This window comes from Macaca nemestrina, chromosome 1 (genome assembly GCF_043159975.1).
Source record: "Macaca nemestrina isolate mMacNem1 chromosome 1, mMacNem.hap1, whole genome shotgun sequence".
NCBI classification, from domain to species: Eukaryota; Metazoa; Chordata; class Mammalia; order Primates; family Cercopithecidae; genus Macaca; species Macaca nemestrina.
Genome location: NC_092125.1, coordinates 33118057 through 33142104, shown reverse-complemented (window position 1 = coordinate 33142104; position 24048 = coordinate 33118057). Strand labels below are relative to the sequence as shown.

At 44.9% G+C, this 24048-nt stretch overlaps 1 protein-coding gene across 8 annotated transcripts in view; it reads left to right on the top strand.

Moving 5' to 3' along the window:
- Positions 1 to 23836, top strand: part of LOC105484466 (tenascin R) — a 425382-nt gene extending 401546 nt beyond the window's left edge. For all 8 annotated transcript variants that reach the window (XM_011746108.2, XM_071076034.1, XM_011746104.3 and 5 more), the window contains 5 exons: positions 4222 to 4373; positions 6108 to 6204; positions 11469 to 11630; positions 17220 to 17383; positions 18292 to 23836. In XM_011746108.2, the coding sequence (XP_011744410.2) occupies positions 4222 to 4373; positions 6108 to 6204; positions 11469 to 11630; positions 17220 to 17383; positions 18292 to 18411 (695 nt within the window). In that variant the 3' untranslated portion in view covers positions 18412 to 23836. The remainder of the gene's footprint in view (positions 1 to 4221; positions 4374 to 6107; positions 6205 to 11468; positions 11631 to 17219; positions 17384 to 18291) is intronic.
- Positions 23837 to 24048: the final 212 nt, after the last annotated feature.

Sequence of the window (24048 nt, the reverse complement as noted above, 5' to 3'; positions counted from 1 at the left end):
TGCAGATGTGGGCCATTGATTCTAACAAGGGAGAGTCAACCACAAACAAGCTTCTGGGAAAAACAAATCTAAGTGCTGATAGCCAGAGGTGGCTGCCTGCACTTCTATGGAGCAACACTGTGTTCTGCGCTTACAGAGAAACTTGCTGAGGCTGTTTTCAGAGACAAATGCTGACATCGTGGCTTCAGACCTGATGCTGAGGTCAGAAAAGTGGACAGACACTTGCCAGGGCCATTAAAGCTGATCATTTTAAAGGAACACCCAAGAATCCAAAACAAGTAAGGGGCAGGGCCAGGACACAGGAAGGCTGTCCCAGCAGCGGTGGTCCCCCGACTGCACTGCCTGTCATGTAGCTTGCTCCACTCCACTCAGCATTCAGCCTCCACTGCCCAGAACAAGCCAATTTCTGAGCCATTCTTCCGGTGAACACCATGGTCCTGTTGATCTCACAATTACATCTAGAAATACTTAACCATGTTTCAGTGTACCAAGCACTCCTTGTGGCTTTTCTCCTAACTTAGTAATCACCACAGCCTGTGCTAAAAAATAAAAATAAAAATTTAAAGTTTCTTCGTCAGTCTAGGCTCCAATTATTGCACCACAAGGAAGAAAAACCTTCCAGTTTTGCTCTTGGTCTTAAGATTTTTGCTTTGGGAAAAATTACTGAGCTGATGTATGTTGGGGTTAGAGGCGAGTTTCTGATAATATTAAATGGTATGACATCCAGAGAGCTAGGAATGCCTGAAATTTGCCCTGACAGTCTCCTAAAATGTATGAAGCCCCAGTACATTCACACTGAATACAGCAGAGCAGGAACCAGTGTGTTCTTTATTATCAGCTAAGCCAAAGTCCAATAACCCCCAAAGCAGAACAAAACAATAAAAACTAGAACACAAAGCTTAGACTCAAGGCTAAATACAATCTCTTATCCCCTCTCCTTCCTGCCACACTCGATCTAATTCTTGGAACCAGCCCACTCAAGACATACCTACTGGGAAAGGGAAAGAGGAGGAAAGGGGGTGAGTGGGGGAGAGATGGAGATTCAATCTATAGTATTTATCCACCCAGCCACAGAGATCTGGGCAGAGAACACAGACCATGGGGTTCCTCCGAGGCATTGCTCAGTTTGCCATTTCCACCTCTTGGCCTCTAGAGAAGAGGAAAGTGTGCCAGACAAAGAGTGGGTTCAAATCCAGCTGGTCTTCAGACTTGTCTGAGAAGCTTCAGTAAAACACTGATTCCCTGTGCCACCCCCTGATATTCTGATTCAGTGAATCTGCTATGGAAACCAGGAATCTCAATTTTAATAAGGTTCCAGTCTGAGAACTATTAGTGAGCCTCTGCCTTCTCTTGTCTGCAAAAAAGGAATAATATTTTGGACAAGGATTAGAGTTGCAGGCCAGAGTGGGTTGAAAAGGAATGGTTTTGCTGTAAATGTGGTGTCTTCTCCAAGTTCCAAAGATGCAAAAATCCCAGGTTGCGGCTCTTGATAGTCTGTGTGAGCAAAATGCTTCTTGTCTTTACATTAATGCCACAGACTAAATCACAGCAAACAGAATCTATAAACAACCAAATGGCCTTGCAATTTGTCAAAGGGAAGGCAAGCGCACCCAGCAACCATGCTTCATTGCCTCATGCACATCTGGGGAGCCTCCCTCCCAACCAACAAGATCACTGCCGGCCTGGAAGGAAGAAAGCGTGGTCCTTCCTCTCCCAGGGTGTAATCTGCGATTTTATCCCATCCAGTGTTTTGGCACCCCTTAGAAAACACTTTTTTCTTCAGATAATTTTATTCTTATTTTCTAACTTTAAAAAATGAATCACTCTTTTATGATAGCCATTCAGGTATTCAAAACTCCCCTTCTCCAAGTCATCTCAGTTTACTGTATTTGTCTGTAAGTCTAGCTTTAAAGCAACTAATATGTTTGAGCCTTTAAAAAGTATCTCTAATATAAATATTAAATCAACCTACATCATCAATATGAAGCAGCCTGCATGAGATCATTTCTTTCCCCATTCTGAGGTTTGGATTTATATGTGTATTTGTATGAGACTGTCATTTTGAGATTTGTGGGGAGATGTTTTGTTGGGGATACATTGATATTGGAAAGAAATTTGGGGTTCTGGCTCCTTCAAGAAGCTGAGTTTATTGAATGAAGAAACCTATCTTCAGGAAAAAGGGCTATTAGTGCATACCTTAGGAGTAAGCTAAAGACCAAGGGCATTAATTGCTGATCTTCTAAAATGAGAAACTCAGTGAGAGGAAAGAGGAGAAAGAAAGGCACACAGGCTGGATGCTCCAGAGGCCAGGTCAAGAATGACCAGGAAGCCAGGAGAAAATGGCAGTGCTCATAAAGCAGCAGGGAGAGGGGACAGAGACAGCTCACACCTGTCTCCTGAAATGTAACTGTAGCCTCTAGGGGTAGGTGGGATCAGGAACTGTGAAGAGTTCTAGGACACGCTGCAGATGACAGTTAGCTTTTCTGCAGCTATTAAAGAAATCAGTTTGAGAGGGTATGGATATTTGATCTGAACATAGAAATTTTTGAGATCTTTAATCTTTGGGGTCTTTTTGCTTGTAAGATAAATGCAGGTATTAATTAATCCTTTGCTGTATGCATAGATTTCTATCTTCAGTAAATTCTATCATACACTATATTTCCTGCTTTAGTAGGGTGCAAAGAGCACTTAACCCATCTGAAAATGTGAGTTCCAGCAATCTGAGTCATGTAATCTCTCTAAGTGCAGTTTCCTTTTCTGTAAAATAAGTATATCTATACCAATCTGCGTTCCTCTCAAGTTTCTTGCAAGAATTAAATGGAAATAAAAACACCTGGTAAAGGACAGGTTCTATAGAAATATATTGTCATTCCCTGGTATAACCATGCCTGCAGTAGGCAATGCCTTTGTTCTAAACTATGTTAGGTGGGTGCGCCCTCGACAGGGGCGGGGTAGGGAGGGCGGTGGCAGCAAGTTGAAGGGCAGTCCTGGTGCGGGGGGTCAGTTAACACATCTCCGGGGGGCCTTCCATAAACCGACTCCAACCACCTCTTCCTGACATAGGAGGCTTCACCGGTGATCTATAATGGGGTCTGAGATGATCAGGGCTTTCAGTGAGGTTGCTATGTTGCCATCCGTGGGTGGCGTTGTGCTGTCACTTACTCTGACTCATCAGCGGGCCCTATGTCACACCTGTAGTGCACCGGTTCTGCCACTAGGGGACACTGCAGTAACTGACACGTGCTGTCCCTCCCCAGCCTCTCTTCTTGACTGCAACATCAAGGATGCAGAACTAGATCAATCGCAGCATGCTCTTTGTTAACCCAGAAGATCATTCTATTTACAGAGCACCCAAACCACCCTTTCCCACACAGCAAGCTCTGCCTTTAGCTTGCTCTAGCAGCTCCTGCAGTCCAGAAAAGCTCCTCCGGTGGGCTTTCTGCTGCTTCGCTTTCCTGGTCAGCATTAAAATTTGCCCTGAAGCTAAGCTCTTCAAGACACAGGATTTAAACTCCTCTTTCAGCTAATTAGATATTGTTCTACAAATTGGGCTGTTCTCTCTGAGAGATGAGCTGCAATTTACTTCCCCTGCCCTCTCCTTAAACTTAAACTGAACTGTAAAGCATGGCCACTTGATTGTTTAGTCCAGTCAGGAGATGGTTTTGTACAAGGAATAGATAATTCATCTTCTTGCTAATGCCGAGCTTGTTTGGGCATTCCTTAATGGCTACTGTAAAGATGATAGAAAGCTTTGCTCAGATGCCTCTCATCCTTTTGAAAGGTGGAGCCTGCAGTGATTTATTTTGGCCCATGCATCTGTAATCATTGCCTGAGTAACCAATCACTAGCTGCATTAACACATCTTTGCCCTTCAAGGGGGAGATTTTTATTATCCTCATTTTACTGATAAGAAAACTGATGCCCAATTGATTTACTTAAAGTCAAATAAATAGGTAACTGGTGGAGCTAGACCATAAACTCAGCCCTTTAGTCCTCAGATCCCATGAAATTGTATGTTGTCTGATAAGTCTAACAACAGTTGAGGAAGGGAAATTCAAGAGGGTGCCAAGTCCCCACATTCACACCTTGAGCTCCACTGAGGATTTCTTGCAGCTATTGATGATGTACCAGGAGGCCTGCTAAGACCTTCTATGATCCAAGGAGCTCTTATGCAAAGTGAGAGAAAGAATCTTTTCTGGACATTGTCTATTTTCCTTGCAGGGGGCCGGGTGTTCCCTCATCCTCAAGACTGTGCCCAGCATTTGATGAATGGAGACACTTTGAGTGGGGTTTACCCCATCTTCCTCAATGGGGAGCTGAGCCAGAAGTTACAAGTGTACTGTGATATGACCACCGACGGGGGCGGCTGGATTGTAAGTACAGGCGGCTGCTCTCCTTGCACGGAAGTATCCTCAGTGTTCTAGTCCACCTAGCTCAGCACCTGCCAAGCCAACTTCACCATCCTTCTGGCCATCCTTTTATCACGCCCCACATGTCCATCTTGGGGCTCCTCATTGCCCTCAAGGCCCTCGTTCAGCAGTTCAATCATATGTCTGTCCAGGCAGGGAAAGGAATAACTATGTCTGTCCTTACAGAAGGAGGAGGAAGAAAGGACAGTTAAGCAGGAGGGTGCTGGGTAAAGGCAGTAGCAGCTCTGTTGGGCCCAAGGTTCTTGCCTGCTGAGAAATGCATCTATAATAAAGTAGTGGAGGTACCAGGCAGAGTGGCTCATTCCTGTAATCCCAGCACTTTGGGAAGCCAAGGAGGGTGGATGACTTGAGGCCAGGAGTTCAAGACCAGCCTGGCCAACATGGCAAAACCCTGTATCTCTACTAAAAATACAAAAATTTAGCCAGGCACAGTGGCGCATGCCTGTAGTCCCAGCTACTCGGGAGGCTGAGGCAGGGGAATCACTTGAACCCGGGGGTTGGAGGTTGTAGTGAGACGAGACCATGCCACTGTATTGTAGCCTGGGTGACAGAGTGAGTAAGACTCAAAAAACAAAACAAAAACAAACAAAAAGGCAGTGGAAGAAAAGTATTTCTGTATGAGGAGGTGATTACTGCCACAGAGAGATGATCAGAAGCCTCCAATTGAGGATTGCGTATGGGAAAGCAGATGAGGGCCCAAACATGGATAGCTGACTCCCCTTCCCCATTCTTCCCGGGGTCTCCCTGGTTCTTCCCCAGAGCCATCACAACCTTCAGGGAGCACCAGTGGTCAGGAAAAGAGAGACACTGTTTCCTGTCACCACCCTCCTCCCATGCCTGATAGGGCAATACAGAGTGAGGGAAAATAAGGGCAGCCTCCTTAATGCAAGCCTGTCAGGGCAGCCGGGAGTTCCCACTGCCTGGCCCTAAAGCAGCCCAATATTAGCCAAATCGCTTTAGGATGGAAAACCAGCCCCTCCACCCTTCTTCGGATTCCCTCTCTCACTCTGCTAACAGTGCTGGATGTTTCCTGGTGCAAAACGGGTAGGTTTTGAATGGTGATGTGCTCATAACAGCTACTCTTGGGAGACATTTTCTTTTATGTTTCTGACGTATTTGCACCTCCTTCTTAAAGCATAATTGGAAATTGAAGCCAAGGTTGATGTATTGGAGGTTAAATAAAATAAGCACTTAAACAGCTCAGAAAGTGAATGATATGCAGTATTGCTTTGCCTGCAATAGGACGATGACAGTTACTAGCTGATTTGAAGTAGGTCCTATTCTTTTGGTGAGAAATGCTTTCTACTGCACTCTGTAGTGCAAAAGATTCATTTGAGAGCCAAGCCTATTTCCCCTGATATTTAGGGCTTGATATGTATCCTGAGTCCTTTCTACATTGCAGGGGTGCAAATTAGTGTCAACATCACACTGGAGCCTATTCATCAGGGGCCTCTACACTTCAAGAGAAGTGTTCTGAGCATCTCCTACAAAAATTGCTGTGTAAATACTGAGCTCTGCTCTGAAATGTTCCTTCTTTGGACATCTTTGTCATTGCAGATATAAAACCCAGTTATATCAATTTAAAACCCAGTTATATCAATTTTACTTATCACAGTTTATTTTCCCTAGCATCTCCTTGGGTTTTTCTTTTTTTTTTTTTTTTTCTTTCCTTCATAGGTATTTCAGAGGCGGCAGAATGGCCAAACTGATTTTTTCCGGAAATGGGCTGATTACCGTGTTGGCTTCGGGAACCTGGAGGATGAGTTCTGGCTGGGTAAAGCCTCCTTATTGCTTTCCCTTGATGTGCTTCTCTGGCTTTTTGTCCATCTCTCTCCTTTTTGTGTCCATCTGAGATTATCAGAAACCCTGTGTTTGTTGAGAAACTGACAGCTCCTGAATTGCTTTCAGAACCTCTTGCTCTGTTTAGCTTCACTATTGATCTGTTTTTATCTTACTGTGGTGTTTTCCTCTTTTCTCTGTCTCTTCCCATCCTCATTAATAGTCTCTTGTTCTGATGGGTTTTGACATGAGGCTACTACAAAGGGAATGAGCTGCCTGGTGGGGAAGGGGCACAGGGAGCAACAGACTGCCTGGCCATTTCCCAGAAGCAAGGCAACCAGCCAGCCAGCCTGCAGGTCAGGGGAGAAATGAGGCCAGCCACTCTGCTTAGTTCCTTGGGGAATGTTATTACCTGACCTGGGAAGGAAAAGGGAAAAAAATGAAAGTGGCATTAGAGGTGACTGACAATTTCCTAGAGGTCTGACACTGGCAGGAAATATAGATCAAGAACCAAACTGGCGTGAGATGGTAAACACTCATCTAAGCCAGGCAGATGGTGGTGGTGCCAAGTTCTGGAAGGTGGTCCATTTATTGTGACCTGTGTCCCCCTCTTAGTTAGATTTTCATAGTGATGGAAAAAGGGAGGTAGAGGAAAAGATTAATTGTCAAGTTCCATATTTGTGGTCTCCTCTCTGTCTTCCCTGACACTATCTCCTCTCACCATCTTCTCCTGGATGCCTAGATAACAAGCTTCTTAACGGCCTCTCTGCTTCTAGGACCACCCCATTGTCCACATGGCTATAATCACCCAAAAGGTTCTTCTTGCCTTTTGCACAGATAAACCAATTCTCTGAGACAGCATTATTGCAGTAAAGAAAGAGTTTAATTAACACAAGGCCACCAAGTGGAAGGACTGGAGTTATTACACAAATCAATCTCTCCAAAAACTCAGAAGCTAGGGTTTTTATGGATAATTTGGTGGGCAGGGGGTTAGGGAATGGGTACTGCCAACTGGTTGGGGATGAAATCATAGGATTGTGGAAAATGTTCCTCGTGCACTGAGTCTGCATTTAGTTGGGGGAGGCAGGCCCAGTTGAGTCGTGTGTCATTGGTCCAGGTGGGGTCACTTGGTTGCCTGAATGCAAAAGTCTGAAAAACATCTCAAAAGACCAATCTGCAATAGTGCTGTTATCTATAGGAGCAACTGGAAAAGTCACAAATCTCTGGCCACATGACCCTGAGCAGTAAGGGATTATAGAAACTATGCCTACAGTTTAGCAGAACTCAGGTCCCTCCCGTAATCCTAATCTCTTGGCCTTTCATTAGTCTTACGAAGGTAGTTTCAGTCCCTGAAAAAGGAGGGGAGCAGTTTTAGGGAGGGACTATTATCATCCTTGCTTTAAAATTAAACTATAAACTGAATTCCTCCCATGGTTAGCTTGGCCTATGCCCAGAAATGAGTGAGGAGGGCAGCCAGCCAGTGAGGCCAGAACCAAGATGGAGTCAGCCAAGCTAGACTTCTCTCACTGTCATGATCTTTGCAAAGGTGGGTTCATGACCACTAGAATGATCTTCCTCACACCCCAAATATGAGTGACGGCTAATCCCCTTTGTAAAACTTTTCAATGACTCCACATTACCACCAGGAGAAGGCCCAATGCCTTAGCCAAAGTACAGGCCCTCTCTCACCTGCCTCTGAAGCCTCCTCTACACCCTAAGTACCTCACCTGCTCTTCCCCTCACTCCTCTCCAACACCAAACTCCACATATGCACAACTACCGATGCTTCCTCTGCCAGGAGCACTCCTAGCCAACAGTCCTCCTTTCCCCACATGCCTTGTGTGGTGAGTGCCATCTGTGTATATTCAGAGACACAGCTAAGCACCTTCTCCTCCACAGAGCCAGTCCTCACCAGTTTTCTTCCCCATTGCCTGTGGGAGAAGTGGCCACTCCTTCTTGTCTGGCACAGATCATAGTGTCCATTTTACTTCCCATCTGTCTCTGCTATGTGCACTTCATTGAGGGCTGGGACCACCTCTTATTTATCTTCTAACTCTATTACCTATATACCTATGACAGTGCCTGGGAGACAGTAGGTACCTAAAATGTAGATAATCAATAAATCAATCAATGATCAGAATTAATTGAATGCATTTTAAATCCACAGATTTGTGTTTGCTGATACAGACAATAAAAACATAAGGTAAATGCCACACAAAAACATTGACATAAAAGTCAAACAAATTGAAAAATATTCTTACCTTCAAAGCATCAGCAAGCAACTTAGGAGACAAGTGTAATACCCATGAATCAATACATCCATAAGCAGACAGGACAGGACTCACGTTTCCCAAAGCTGAGCAGCTGTATACCACTTTCACAATTTGTGTCATATTTTCTGAAATACATAAACTATCATGCACTTAAAATTTCTATAGATTACTCTTTAATTAAATATATTTTTAAAAGAAATGTTATAGCATTGCCAAAAATAGAAAGCTAGTTATCATGTGTCATAAATAAAACAGCCTCAAAAATAAATGCAATTAAAAGAAAACTATATTAATAGTATTAAGTGACAGTTAAATACAGGTACTCCAAGCCTGTTGTTGCTGGCAGTGGTGATGGTGTTAAAAATGGAGATTAGGAGGTGTTTCATGCTTTTCATGCTAAACAAACCACTAAAATACTAGAACCAAACTGAGATTGTGAGTGAAGGTTAGGATCAGGGTTAAGGTATCTCCTTGATCTATTACAAAAGACTGAGATTAAATCTGGAAATACCTTTCTTCTTATTATTGAAGGCTACTTAGTGCCTTATATATCTCATGTCATCAGAGATGCCATCCACACTGGAAAACACTGTCCTAACCTATGAACCACTGAAAAGAAGGCCACAGATATTCAAAGAAGGAAGAGACCAGTTTCCTAGAGAAGGCACTGAGGAATGAGTCAGTCAGAAGAATGAAGGGAGGAAAATGATGAAAAGGAGGGAAGGCAGGAATTCTTCTGATAACTGCAAACCGAGGCCAGGGAGGAAACCCATCCACTGAGAGGAAAGGTGCAAGTGAGGGAAAGAAAACAATGAGGTGAGTGGGTTGAATAGAGGCAAGTAGGGAACTTAAAAATCGGAAACAGAAGTATTCACTTGATGATGTAGGTAAGAGGGAGACAGGGAGGGCTCTTGAAGAGGCTAGGCCTGGTGCGGTGTAGTTTGGGAGCAATACTCAGGTTGGGGATAACACTATGACCCATAGTTTATGTCCTATATGGGGTTCTCTAGAAACAGAGATCGAAACAGGAATTCTTGTTCAAGTGACTTACTGGGGGAGTTCACCAGGGAGAAGGAAATGGGGGAACCAAAATAGGGCAAAGAAAACTACAAAAATGTGGTTTTGGCTGGAGACTCCCTTCAGTGTGATCCCTAGGGAAGCTTGGGAGCATGAATTGCTCCTCAGAGCTGGTCACCACTTAGGCAAGGAGGCCAAGTTTTGTACCCCTCCACATCAGTCATTGATGGAGGTCTGCTCCATGGCATGGGGAAAACAGCTTAGCTTCCAGGATGAAGTGACTCCCATTTGGTCAAGGGCAATTTTCCAAGAAGAAGGCAGCTGCAAGTTGCTAACAGCCAACACTTGTAGCAGCTTGGGGGATGGATCTATCTGCCAATTAAAGGCATCACAGCAAGGCACCATCAGCATCTACTACATCTGCACAAGCACACGTCTAGGGTAAGTTGTGGCTTAGCAACTCAGCCAACAGCAAACAGCAGTCAAACAGCCCTTGACTTATAATCAAGGCAAGCTCTAAGTCTCAAATGGGACAGGAAAGCCAAAAGACCTGGATGGCCTTCAGCCAATCATTTCACCGCTCTTGGACTTCAGCTTCTTCTTCTGCAAAACAAAGAGACTGGCCTGAGTAACCACTAAATTCCCTTCAGTCTCTGCAATTGTTTGATTCTAAATCATGGCATACTCAAATAGATATCAGATATCACAGCAAAGCAAGGGGACTCTAGTTCAGTAAGCAGATAAAACTTAGGACTCAGAGAAATTACCAGCAACACAAGATGAATGGTTCAAAGTTTGGGCAGGTAGATCAAAATTGGAGAGTCCCAGGGCATGGCTAATCATGACAAGCAAGCAAGAAAATGTAAATAAGAAAATATTGGCCAGGTGCAGTGGCTCACGCCTGTAATCCCAGCACTTTGAGAGTCCGAGGTGGGCGGATCATGAGGTCAGGAGATCAAGACCATCCTGGCTAACACAGTGAAACCTCGTCTTTACTAAAAATACAAAAAATGAGCCGGGCGTGGTGGTGGGCACCTGTAGTTCCAGCTACTTGGGAGGTTGAGGCAGGAGAATGGTGTGAACCTGGGAGGTGGGGCTTGCAGTGAGCCAAGATTGTGTCACTGCACTCCAGCCTGGTAACAGAGTGAGATTCTGTCTCAAAAGAAAAAAGAAAAAAAAAAAAGGAAAGAAAAGAAAGAAAATATATATCACCATATCACGAAGGGGGATCTGGACTCTGCCTAACTCGGGGACTTACAAAGGTTTGCACCTTACAAGAATCTATTAGACCAAGGCCTGGGAAGCTTAGAGGCAAAGGAGGAAGCAGATGAATGAGGGTAACTGGCTGAAAAGGCCAGTGGAAAGGTAGCAGTGCAAATGTAGCAGGCAGATTAGAGAGAAAGGGAGGCAGAGAATAATATTCTATGACCTGGCTATGGAGCCCCAGGAAGCCTAGGCTGGGGGCAGGAGAAGCAGTGTGAGGAAAGATCGACAGAGCCCTTCCTGCATGCTACCAGGAGATGTTAAGATGTTCTAGATGCTCTGAACTCCTCTAATCAATGTTTTCACCTCACGCTTTTGATCACTCATGCCCAAGGATTCACACCCATATAATACCTCTTGTAATTTTCTTCTAGTACCATGGTTTGGCAGAGGAGGTGAGAGGGGATGGGGCCAGGAATCCTGAGGCTCAGGGCTTGTCAGTTACTGGGTCAAAAGGAGATATTAGAACCCCTGAGTTTCCTGTTTTGGAAAGCCATCAGCAGACCTGGACTGTCCTCTTTGCAGGAAGAAATTCAGAGTCTGGCAGGGTCCACTTGATAGCAACCTGTGAAGCACCAAGAGCAAAAGAAATCTGGAATCCCCTCCTCTTCCCTGTAACATGTTTTGAGGCCACAGACGCATTTCCCTCCCATTTTCCAAAGCTGCTGGGGGCCAGTCTCAGTGCATTTTCTGCTCTTCTCCACAGGGCTGGACAACATACACAGGATCACATCCCAGGGCCGCTATGAGCTGCGCGTGGATATGCGTGATGGCCAGGAGGCCGCCTTCGCCTCCTACGACAGGTTCTCTGTCGAGGACAACAGAAACCTGTACAAACTCCGCATAGGAAGCTACAACGGCACTGCGGGTACCTATGGCTCCTGAGCAGACCCCACGGGCAGTGGGCATGGGACAAGAGCCCCCAGATTCTAGGCCTAAGCTGCCTCAGGAAGCAGCAGCACCCACAGAGTTCCTGCATTCACTGCTAGCCAGGGAGAAGGGTCATGCCACTCGGAACCACTGGCAGTGGTCCCAGCTCTCCCTGACCACTCACCTAAAAGCAACTTTGCAGGACTTCAGTTTCACCATCTGGAAAATTGTAATAAGGATGCCTGCCCTGAGTAGTCAGAAAAAAATGAGACCAGTAGAGTGAATGTGCTTTTAAAGTTTAAAAAAGATGCAGTGTGAAGACGGAGAAGGATTGTTTTGCTTGTTTAGATTAGTCACTATGGGCTCTTACGCAGTGAGAGCAGAATCATCCACTGTCTGGGTAGAAATCTCCCATGCAATGACATCCAGGAAAACTATCTTTGAATTAGTGCAAATCATACAGATGTCGCCCCTCTCTGAGATGCCCCCAACACCCCACCCTGGCCATCAGCAGTCATGCTAACACCTGGTCAAGGAGCAAATGATGCCACTTACCTGTTCTTCATTGGCCATGTTCCTTTTCATTCCTCTGCAAGAATCACATAGATGGTCAGGTTTTCTGTGTAGATTTTTACATTATTTCTACCAAGCAGAACAACCATCTCATCAAGCTTGGTTGCATTAGTAGTTTTTTCAGAATATAACATCCAGTCTGCTTCTTGGGCTTTGCCAATCTGTTTCCTGTGTTCTATTATAACACATTTCATAAAACCTGATTTTCCAAATATTCTAATGTTTGATACTTGGAATTATTGGCCCTTTCATTAACATGAATTTTAGGGTTAAATGCTGGTGTGTAATTTTAGCAACATTTTTATGACTCTTGAAATTAAGAAGAGAATTAGGGTGTTGTCCTTCCAGTTACTGAATCTGTTCAAGTATTTCTCTTTTTAGCCAGATACTCCAAAGAGAAGACATGCTTTCCTTTCTCATGCTCACATCTGAGATCATTTCCAACAGCAATGACATCAGCCTGAAGTGCCCCCAACAAAAGGCCCAATTTGACACACTTTGGGCATAAAACAGCCATTGAAACGGAGCATATTAAACAAGATGCCAGACTAAATCATTTAAAAAATCACCTGATGCTATTCACTTCTAAGATTAGAATCGTGCCTGTAGAAAAGCCATTCTGATTTCTCCTACAGGAAAAGAAGCCAGCCTTCCAACTTCCCTACAGCACCCCCTCCCTCCCTCCTCTTCATCCCCCTGTGCTTTCATTTGCCTTTCTTGGGCCTGGCCCTTGCTCCCTCTGTTCCAGCTCTGTCTTGTTTCGGGGCCTATGGAGGCCAGAACAGGTGAACTGCATGCTACTCTCATGTCTCAGGGGGAGATCCTGCCAACAGTGTGGCTGTTCATCATCAGCTAATTAGGGTCTTATCTCTCACCTCGAATATTCAGTTCATCTTCTTCAAAAGTTGAAAAGTTGGGCTTTGTTAGGCTGCCATCCTCTCTAGGCAACATCACACAATGGTTGTTCTTTCTAGATCAGGTTTCTGGGGAGGAAGAGCCCATCCCCTCTCTTCTGGCATTTAATAACGCCCAATTCTCCTGTACCTTATCTTTAGTAGTTTCTCATTTTTGCTGGCCTTCTGAATCAACCCATCTCCAGGGCCTCTGATCCAAGTTCAGCCTTTTCTCCTGTTCCTCATTTCCCAAGGCTGCAAACATTCAAGTTTCTAGGACGCTGCTTGGATCAGAACTGAAAATTCCAAACTAAGTTATCAATCAGAGGTTGTTGAGCAGCTCCTAAAAGTTTATTGTGCAAGTTGTGGGGACTCAATAGAAGCATAAAACATGGCCTTTACAAAAACTAAATGTCTAGTTTTAAAAAAGAAACAGGAAATAACTCATCACACAATCAGTGGTACTCAGTTCTAGCTTTTTTTGTTTTTGTTTTTGTGTTTTTGAGACAGAGTCTCACTCTTTCACCCAGGCTGGTGTGCGGTGGCTTGATCTTGGCTCACTGCAACCTCCGCCTCCCAGGTTCAAGCAATTCTCCTGCTTCAGCCTCCCGAGTAGCTGGGATTACAGGCACATACCACCACGCCCAGCTAATTTTTGTGTTTTTAGTAGAGATGGGGTTTTGCCATGCTGGCCAGGCTGGTCTCGAACTCCTGTCCTGAGGTGATCCACCCACCTCGGTCTCCCAAAGTGCTGGGATTATAGGCATGAGCCACCATGCCTGGCCTCTCATTTCTAGTTTAAGGGGTGTTCGTGGAAGGGGAGTCTGGGTGGTGGAGGGTGGCATCATAAAGGCAGCTGCATTCAACTGTGATTCCCATAGTAAGGAAAACAAACCCTGGAAGTTACAGAAGGAGCAGATGCTGTGGAGGATGGGAGGCTGTGAAGGGACTGGCAGAGCAGGGCAAAGTGTAAATTCAGGAGGAATAGAGAAGATTGGTGAGGCAGGTAGAACCAGATACAGAAGCTGGAAAATCAAGGAGCAGAGGAATTCAGTCTTCACATGGTAGCAATGGAGGGCCATTGTAGGTCCCAAGAAGAAAAATAGAAGCGGGGTTTAGGAAGATCCCTGTGACAGCCACGAACAGGATAAAGTAAGTCCAAGCGAAGAACATAGAGTGGCTAGCGGCTGCTGCATTGGTCCTAATGGGAGACAGTAGGAGTCTTGACTAACGTTGCGAATTAAGAAAAAGGTATTATAAATCTGAACAGTGGTTTGAGAGACAGAAACCAGGACTTAATGTGTTAAACATATAAGGTGGCTATATGAGGCAGAAATGGGAAGGGGAGCCAGGCTTTGGGAGGATGTAAAGACCAACATTGGGAGCATGTCTGCCACAGTGGAAGGTAACCTCAGAGTGGAAGCTGGAGAGAACTGCTCCAGGGGAATAATGAGGACAAATTCTAGATGACAGAGGGAGAGGCAGGGAGTGAGAAGATAGGATGTGAGTGGAGACCGCATAATCAAGGAACTGATGGTGAAAGAAATAATCATTAAGAAGTAAGATTAATCTAATAATTTTTAAGACAAAAGATACGAATGTGACTTAGGGTGAGAGGAGGTGAAAATTAAAAAAAAAAAAAGAGAGAAGAAAAAGGGCCGGGCTCACGCCTGTAATCCTAGCACTTTGGGAGGCCGAAGTGGGCAGATCATGAGGTCAAGAGATCGAGACCATCCTGGCCAACATGGTGAAACCCCGTCTCTACTAAAAATACAAAAATTAGCTAGGTGTAGTGGCGTACACCTGTAATCCCAGCTACTCAAGAGGCTGAGGCAGGAGAATCTCTTGAACCTGGGAGGCAGAGATTGCAGTGAGCCAAGATTGTGCCACTGCACTCCAACCTGGGTGACAGAGCAAGACTCTATCTCAAACACAAAAAAATAAATAAATGAAAATAAAAATAAATAAAAGAAAAAGGAAAAAGTAAGCAATATGTTTTAACTTTTCCAGGATCTGGAAGAGATGGGAAAGAGGGAGTTGTAGATGGTGGGGTTAACTCTAGATGGGCATAAAATCTGAGTCCCTGGAGACTGGAAGGGGAAGACAAAGAAGACGGGATAAAGATCATGACATGTTGAGTTAGGGCCTCCCCAGTGAGGGTATCAGCTTTCCCTATAAAATAAAGATCAACCTCTTGAGAGTTAAGTTGTGGCGGGAAGCATTGGAGGCATTGAGTGGCCACTGTGAGCCTAGACTCAGAAGCCACAGAATCAGAATAGGTCTCTCCTCGCTTAAAGCAAGCTCAAAAGCACCCAAGACTTCTTTCATTCAATAAATAGCATGAGCCCCTCCACAACATCCCTAGCCACAAATCCTGATCCTGCTAAAAGTCTTATCAATTATTATAATTTAATTACAGTCTGATCCCTCACCTTAAATACACAATTTACCTGAGCCCCCTGCACAATATCCCCAAAAGAGAATACGCAGCCTCTGTTTGCCCCTCAGAATAGAAATCTCACCACCTCTTTAAGCAGTCTATTCCACTTGCGAACACCTCTAATATTTAGGGAATTTCTCCTTGTATATTTAGCCTAAATATGCCTCTTTTTTTATTATTATACTTTAAGTTCTAGGGTACATGTACACAACGTGCAGGTTTGTTACATATGTATACATGTGTCATGTTGGTGTGCTGCACCCATTAACTCGTCATTTACATTAGTTGTATCTCCTAATGCTATCCCTCCCCCCTCCCCCCTCCCCATGATAGGCCCCGGTGTGTGATGTTCCCCTTCCCGAGTCCAAGTGATCTCATTGTTCAGTTCCCACCTATGAGTGAGAACATGTGGTGTTTGTTTTTCTCTCCTTGCAATAGTTTGCTCAGAATGATGGTTTCCAGCTTCATCCGTGTCCCTACAAAGGACATGAACTCATCCTTTTTTATGGCTGCATAGTATTCCATGGTGTATATGTGCCACATTTTCTTAATTCAGTCTATCACTGCTGGACATTTGGGTTGGTTCCAAGTTTTTGCTATTGTGAATAGTGCCGCAATAAACACACGTGTCCATGTGTCTTTATAGCATCATGATTTACAATCCTTTGGGTATATACCCAGTAATGGGATGGCTGGGTCAAATGGTATTTCTATTTCTAGATCCTTGAGGAATCACCACACTGTCTTCCACAATGGTTGCACTAGTTTACAGTTCCACCAACAGTGTAAAAGTATTCCTATTTCTCCACATCCTCTCCAGCACCTGTTGTTTACTGACTTTTTAATGATCGCCATTCTAACTGGTGTGAGATGGTATCTCATTGTGGTTTTGATTTGCATTTCTCTGATGCCCAGTGATGAGCATTTTTTCATGTGTCTGTTGGCTGCAAAAATGTTGTCACCACCTACTAATCCTCATACTTCCCCACAGAATTTATTTAATTTTTTTCTCAATAGCCCATCAAATATTTGGTGACGGTGATCACAGGCTATGTGTCCCTCTTCAAGTCCGCTCTTCCCCAAGATACAGCCCAGATGTCCTAAGCACTTCTCCTTTGACATGGTTATGGTTTTTTCATCATCCTATTTCTTATGAATGGGAACTCTAATTTGCTGATGTCCCTCTTCCCATGTGGCCTCAAGTTCAGAATGTGGGTTCTTGGGTGTCATCTGAACAGGCCTGGTGAGGCAGGGAGAAGGTGGACTGAAGCTGCATGGTGGTGACCCAGAATGGCCCAAGTCTGCCTGGTTCATCGCCATCTCCTCTGAAGACAGGAGGAACCATGAGTGGCCCGTGTCCCAGTGCAGGCCTGGAGGAAACAGCTGAGGGTTGGGGGCAGGGTGGGCAATGAGATGGGGCTAAGTGGCGAAAGTTCTCAGCAAAAGTGGTCGAAGGGATTAGGAAGTTGGTTGGAGATTGTAGCATGGAAGTGGTTGGCCCTGGGGGTAAGGTGAATTAAGAGTTCGGTAGAGCCATGCTGAAAAACTGGGTGGAAATGAAAAGGTAAGTGGAAGGCTCCATAAGTGGAAGCCAGGTTTGCTGGAAGTGGGTCAAATGTCCAGAAAATCCTGATAAAGCAGTGACAAATGGGAGAGTCTCATGAATGTATCTTTTTTGCAGGGGACTCCCTCAGCTATCATCAAGGACGCCCTTTCTCTACAGAGGATAGAGACAATGATGTTGCAGTGACCAACTGTGCCATGTCATACAAGGGAGCGTGGTGGTATAAGAACTGCCACCGGACCAACCTCAATGGGAAGTACGGGGAGTCCAGACACAGTCAGGTAAGTGATGCTCCACCTCTGCTGTGAATAAGCCCAAGCTGTGGAACCCATGCTCCCTTAGCTTTATGTTTTAAAGGCACACGCGAGTCCTTCATTTCCCTTTAAAAAGAAATATTTGGAGTCTTGAGAAAAGTAATGCAGACAATAGGATAAGATCAGGACAGAGTAGAAGCCAGAGGAAGGAAAGGAAAGGACCCAGGAGCCAGAACTCACCCAGAGAAGCCCTTGATACCCAGTCAAGTTCCCTTTCATTCCCTTATCCAGATGATCCCATGAAGAAAGCTTATCAGTTCTGAGGACAGCTTCACAGGCTCAACTTTACCCTAAAAACAGTCCCAGGAAGATAGAGATTGAAAATACCAGTCTGAACTGGACAATCTTTCCCTATCAGAGACCACAAATTTATAGACTGGGCTGGGTGACAGGGAGACCAGCAGGACCAACTAGACTTTCTAAGTGTTAACACTGAAACAGCCCACATCAGGGAAACCCCTCAGTTCTGGGCAAACCAAAAGGGTTTGTCACCCTAGGTAGAAACCGCCTAAGTCTCCCATTAGGAGTGAGCAGTCAAACACAGTTATTCTCTTCCAAATGCTTCCACCCTGTTGGGATTTCACAACCATCTACTGGTGCATGCCACTCCTGGAAGCCAAAAACAAAGCTGGCAATAAGGAATGACCTGCAACATGCTCCCTGGAAAGACCCACGCCAGCAGCACATTTAAGGAGAAAGCTGGAAAGAGACTCTGCCCCTTTCACTTTATTGGGAACTCGGCCTCGAAGCTTCATGTTAGCTGAAAATAGCTAACCCCACATTGTGGATTCCCTGTTTCCATAATTATCCTTTTTATGAAGTGGGGTGTTCCATGGTGGGGGATGACCTAACATGCTTTTCTTTCTCACACCCAGGGCATCAACTGGTACCATTGGAAAGGACATGAGTTCTCCATCCCCTTTGTGGAAATGAAGATGCGCCCCTACAGTCACCGTCTCATGGCAGGAAGAAAACGGCAGTCCTTACAGTTCTGAGCAGTGGGTGGCTGCGAGCCAACCAATCTTCTCTGTCATTTGTTTGTATTTTATAATATGAAACAAGGGGGGAGGGTAATAGCAATGTGTTTTGCCACATATTAAGAGTATGTGAAGGAAGCAGGGTTGTGGCAGGAATCCGTTAGCTACCATCTGCTCTTGGTTTCTGCTGCCCTGGAGCCTGACCCTCAGTCTCCATTCTCCCTCCTACCCAGTCCTCCTCAACCTTCACCTCCTTTCCCACCAAGGAGGAGATGTAGGAAGTTTTCTTAAAGGGCCAATTCAAAGTGCAGATTGTTATGGTGACAGGCACATACATTTTTCTATCCTTCTTCCGAGATGTCCTCCACCTTCCAGGTATTTGTGATTTTGTCACAGCCTGACATAGCCACGTTCTCACATTGGCCCACAAGAAAGAGCCTCAGCAAGAGAGGTTTGCCAACAATTCCCCTTAAGAGGAAACAGATCAACTGTACCCCATCCCAGCAACCCAGGTTCTTTTCCCTTTCTTTCTTCCTTCCTTCCTTCCTTCCTTCATTCCTTCCTTCCTTCCTTCCTTCCTTCCCTCCTTCCCTCCTTCCTTCCTTCCCTCCCTCCCTCCCTTCTTCTTTCTCTCTTAACAGTATCTCACTCTTGCTCAGGCTGGAGTGCAGTGGTGCAATCTCAGCTCACTACAGCCTCAACTTCCTGAGCTTAAATGATCCTCTCACCTCAGCCTCTTGAGTAGCTGGGACTACAGGCATGAGCCACCATACCTGGCTGATTTTTCTTTTATTTTTTGTAGGGATGGGGTCTCGCTATGTTGCCCAGGCTGGTCACAAACTCTTGGCCTCAAACAATCCTCCCACCTCTGCCTCCCAAAATGCTGGGATTACAAGCTACAGCCACTGCACCTGGCCCCAAGTCCTTTATAATGGGCCAAAGATTCTCATCTTCTGACACTCCTACTATACCAGCCACATGTCCTGTTACCTTTCAAGAACAGTGGCCTTTTTCTGGCCCTGACGGAGCCTTTTGCCTAATTCCATCCTATCTTAGACCCCAGAGCCTCACAAACCCAACCAGAATTTTGGAATCTGGTTCCCAAGGCATTGCCTGCTCCTGGCCCTGGGTGGCACAGTGGCAATGTGCCTGTGAGTCATCAGCCACTGCCCCCACCCTCAGGTCAGACAGACAGTCACTTTCTGCAAAGGTAGGAGGGGGAGATGGTTGTAGTTTTTAGCACTTTTGGATCAGGCATTGAGGAAAGGACTGAAGAAGTCAAAATCAGGGCACTGCCATAGAGATTATAGTTTCCATGGGAAACACAGATATTCCCTAGCCCTGTTTTCTCCATTTCTGGTCCTATTTGTCACAGATTTTTTTTCATGAATTGCAAACCGAAGGCCTCATATCTGTCTTCACCCAAGCCATCCTTAGTGTAGGTGGTTTAATAAGAGTCAGAAGAAGAAGGTATATGCCCAGAGAGCTATCCCCTGACTGATAATCCTGGAAAGAGGTTGAATTTTTTTTTTTCTTTTTTGGTCCTGTAGGAAACAGGAAAGACCTCCTTAATAAGTTGAGATCATGAGAAGCCTTTCCATCTTCTTTTATTATTCTGCCTTGGGAAGGGAAAATGACAACAGCCAAAGGAAATTACATCCAGAAATTCAAAGGTGAATAGGTGATAACTGTGGGCCTACTTCCCATTTTATGAGATGCGCTGTCTTCACTAGCACGATTTGATTCTTAAGCCCAAGAGAGCTAGAGGCTCTAGAAGCCATGACCTTTCAATTTCTCCTCCAAATCAAATATCAGCAACCATCCCTGCAACATCTGCCCAAATCCATGCCCAGTTTCCTGAGCTGTCTTCTCCCTTTCCTCTCCCATTTCTCAGGGCCCAGCACCATTTTCTGTAGTGCCTATGTTTGTCTGACCAGGGCAGTGTGTACCTTTGCCAACCAGTTACTGGATGAGCCTGAGTGTTGGCAATTTTCTAATGGAAACATTCTCACTCTTACCAAGTTTTGAGAGCCAGGATGAGCAGTCCCTTGGGCCGACCATCATGCCTCGGACCTGATGGGGATGTGGTCAGCCGCCGTTGACTGGAGGCACTTTCCTTGCCACAGGCTCCTAGGCTTTGTCCACTGCTGTGGTGTGGATGTGACAGGCATACCCTGAAAACCCTAGGCGCCACTTCCATTTCTCAGTTCACCATGGGCTTCAACAAACTGGGAGGAGGAAAAAACAGAAACAGATCCTTTCAACAAACATGTAAATTACATAAGACTTACCTAGAGATAGGGCAACGATGAATAGTAGGAAGCACATTGAATGGGAAACTTGAGGGCCAAGGTACAGGCCAACAGCTGTCATCTTAGCCACATGACATCAGCTGCGTTGTTTCACCTCTCTGGGCCGCAGCTTCTTCATCTGTCAGATGACAGATTAGACTAGAATGAATTCTAATTTCCCTTTCAGTTTTGACAGTCAATGATGCTAATCTGTGATCTGAAAACCTGAGTAGAAATTGGCATGGTGAGAGAGCACAATTAGGTAATGAAAATTCACTAGAATCCCTGTTTCATGAGGAAGGAAGAAAGGAAGGCAGGAAGGCAGGGAGGGAAAGAAAAGGAAGGGAGAGAAAGAAAAGAGAGAGATTGATTCAAGAGTCATAAGTAAAACATACAAACACACACACACACACACACACACACACACAAATATTGCAGAAAAGATCATGCCGAGTAAGAGGCTGAACTCTTTTTGTCCATAAAAACAGAGCCCAGGTACCTGGGTGGTGACAGCACAGCCCACTTCATCAAGGAAGTTGAAATGGAAAAAGATTATGTGTTGTCAATTCAGGTGAAAGTCAAGAAACATCAGTGGAAACCAAAATCTTCCTTTTATTGAAACCATTCTACATTATGGAACATTTTTACAAATAGTACCAGCGGCATTGCATAGCTTTATTTTGCAGCAAGAAAGAGACTTCAAAGATCAGCTTATTCAACCCTCTATAAAAGGATTTATAGATTCCTTTTATTAAGTAGAGTGATTTTCTCATGAGTTTTCACCATGTTTAAAAGACACTGTGCCCCACTCTCTTCCCAAGGTCCATGGTCAACTTGACTCAATGCTCTTAACTTTCCTTACTGATTCCTGCTTATCCTGCTCCTCCAAGCACAACTGCTTTTCCCAAAGGTAAATCCAGTAAGCAATACTCACAAAGCACCCACCCTATGCACACCAGTTTCCCTCAAGGGACTCAGAAGGAATCGAGGTAGACCCTTCTCAGAGGCTGTTTGACTGCAGACACATCAGGATACGTACTTAAACCCAAAACCAAAACCACCACCAATGACTGCAACAGATTCACTGTCTAGACCCAAGGTCCAGGCAGTTTCCCTTTTATGCATTTCTCCACCATAAAAAGATAGTTTCCAACATATCAAACACACATTCACCAGGGTTATTTCTACAAGGTGAAGGGGTCAGGTGTAGAAGAGGTGGCAAGAACGACAAGTCTATGGAAAACTGCTGACCTTGAGACCAGAGTGAACTGGTGGACGGGGACTTACTAAGTGTGGCCACAAGGTGGCAGTCACCTCCTGAAACCCTGTGTGAAACGTCAGTGGGGTTGAGAAAGGTCTCCAGTTTTTCAGGAAAGCAGAACCAGGACCCAGGAAAAGTGGCCAGCTGATTTGTATGGGGGATTGATTTGTAAAAGAACAACAACAGCATATGGCAGCAAGGAAATGCCAAGTAAACATCTACAAATGTTTGAATCCACCTGTCCCTCACCTACCGACTTACCCCTCTACTACTCATCAAGTGGTAAGACTCCTAACGCCCCACTTCCTTCCACCTGAGAACCAACCAGCACCCTGATATTTCAAAGCCAGACCTAAAGAACCATGGTTGCCAATGAGCTCGGTGCCAAACCAAACAATCCTAATCACATTTTTACTTTTCAAATCCAGTCCCAGAGCAGAGCTGTAGATTAAGGGACAAAAGGTCATTGTGGAATCTTTTCAAAGAGCTCTTGTAAAAGCATCAGTTGGGAAAGAGTTTGTGAGTTCCTCTTTTTCCTTTCCTCTGGAGAAAAGATGGAATGTGCAAGAACACTGGATACACCAAGCTATGGGTGTTGAAATAGACGAGCTGGTGACCTGGATTTGCAAATACTCTTGGGACATGAAAACATTTTTTCTTTTTCTTTTTCGTAACCTCCACCCAGAATTTCAGGAAAGGCAGGGCCACATACCCAGGATATATGGTTTTCTACTGCTTGCTTTCTATCACCAGAATGCTATTTAATCTAATTTCTTAGTTCTATGTCTTTTCTTCCAAGGAGGTAGGGCGTGGGGTTGGGGGACACTTTCCACCTTACTTGCATCTCACTGTCCACTCTTAAATCTTTATTAGGAAACCTCTGAAAGATTCCAAATTCAGTTCAGTTTCAATAATCCCAAAGAAGTTGGGATAATTTGTTTTCACTTGCTTCAAACTTGCCACGGCTGCAGGAGGAGTCTCAGGACCTCAGAGGAGTGGGGCAGATGTATGAAGTCTGGGAGTCTGCCTCCCACCCAGATGCCAGGAGCTGCATACTCAGCTCTGCCTCACTTCGCCGATGGTCTGCTTTCACCCAGGTTACCATGACAGAGAAGGTCTATCCTCTAAAGAAAGCTGAGTTATAGGCTGGCCTCTGGGTTTGTGCCTGTAGCCTCTCTCTGGTTGTATCACAGAGTCCTTTGATCACAGTCCTGAAGATGTTTAGCTGAATGCCTCCTCAAACATTTGCTTCTTCCATAACCCAATCCTACACATATGTGATAAAGCTTTCTTCAACAATACTGGAGCATTTGGACACTACCAGTCCAGATGAGAACTCACAGATGAAATGAAAACTTTCAAAAACAAGCAGGGAAAGTAACTCCTATATGCTTTAAGATGATGTATTGGTGTAGACTCAGGTCCAGTTTGAAAAAATGTCTCTGGTTCTTTCTAATTGTATCCACTCTGGATTTGTTTATGCCAGTTCTACATTCGTCAAGCTTTGAGAAACAGGTGGGAAGAAGAAAAATATAAAATTAAGAAGAAGCTGATGGATCACTGGAGATTCAAAACAAGTCTTCTACAGATGGCACCACACTAAAATGCAGAGACCAGGCAGGCGCAGCCATGGGAGAGGAAGCAGCATTGACTTCTCACATTCTGGCTTCCAACCTCCCACCAGAGCTTCTGCCACTCACTCACTTAACTTGAGGAGAAACTAAGGCACCGAGGCCTGTCACTGCACAGAAAACCAGAAGCAGAAGGGCTTTTTTTGCTGGCTCAACCAGTTCTGCCTGGATCTCACTTTTGCATCACCAGTAGTCACAAGCCTGATTTGTCATATCCAGCATTCTGTTTAATTTTTTAAGGTCAACCTTTGCCTGAAACATGACTTCATTGCACCTGCAGCACTTCATTGTCCAAATGTCCTTGGCAAACCTCACGGTCTTTGGACAGTGTTGCATTTTCTCCAAACGGGAAATCCTCCCTGCTTCCTCAAGCTTAATAAGGATCTTGCAGTGCATCCAAATAACACAGCTCTTGTTCCTCAGACACACTTGGCCCCCCTCTGATAACTTCATAAAACAGCTCCTTATTGTC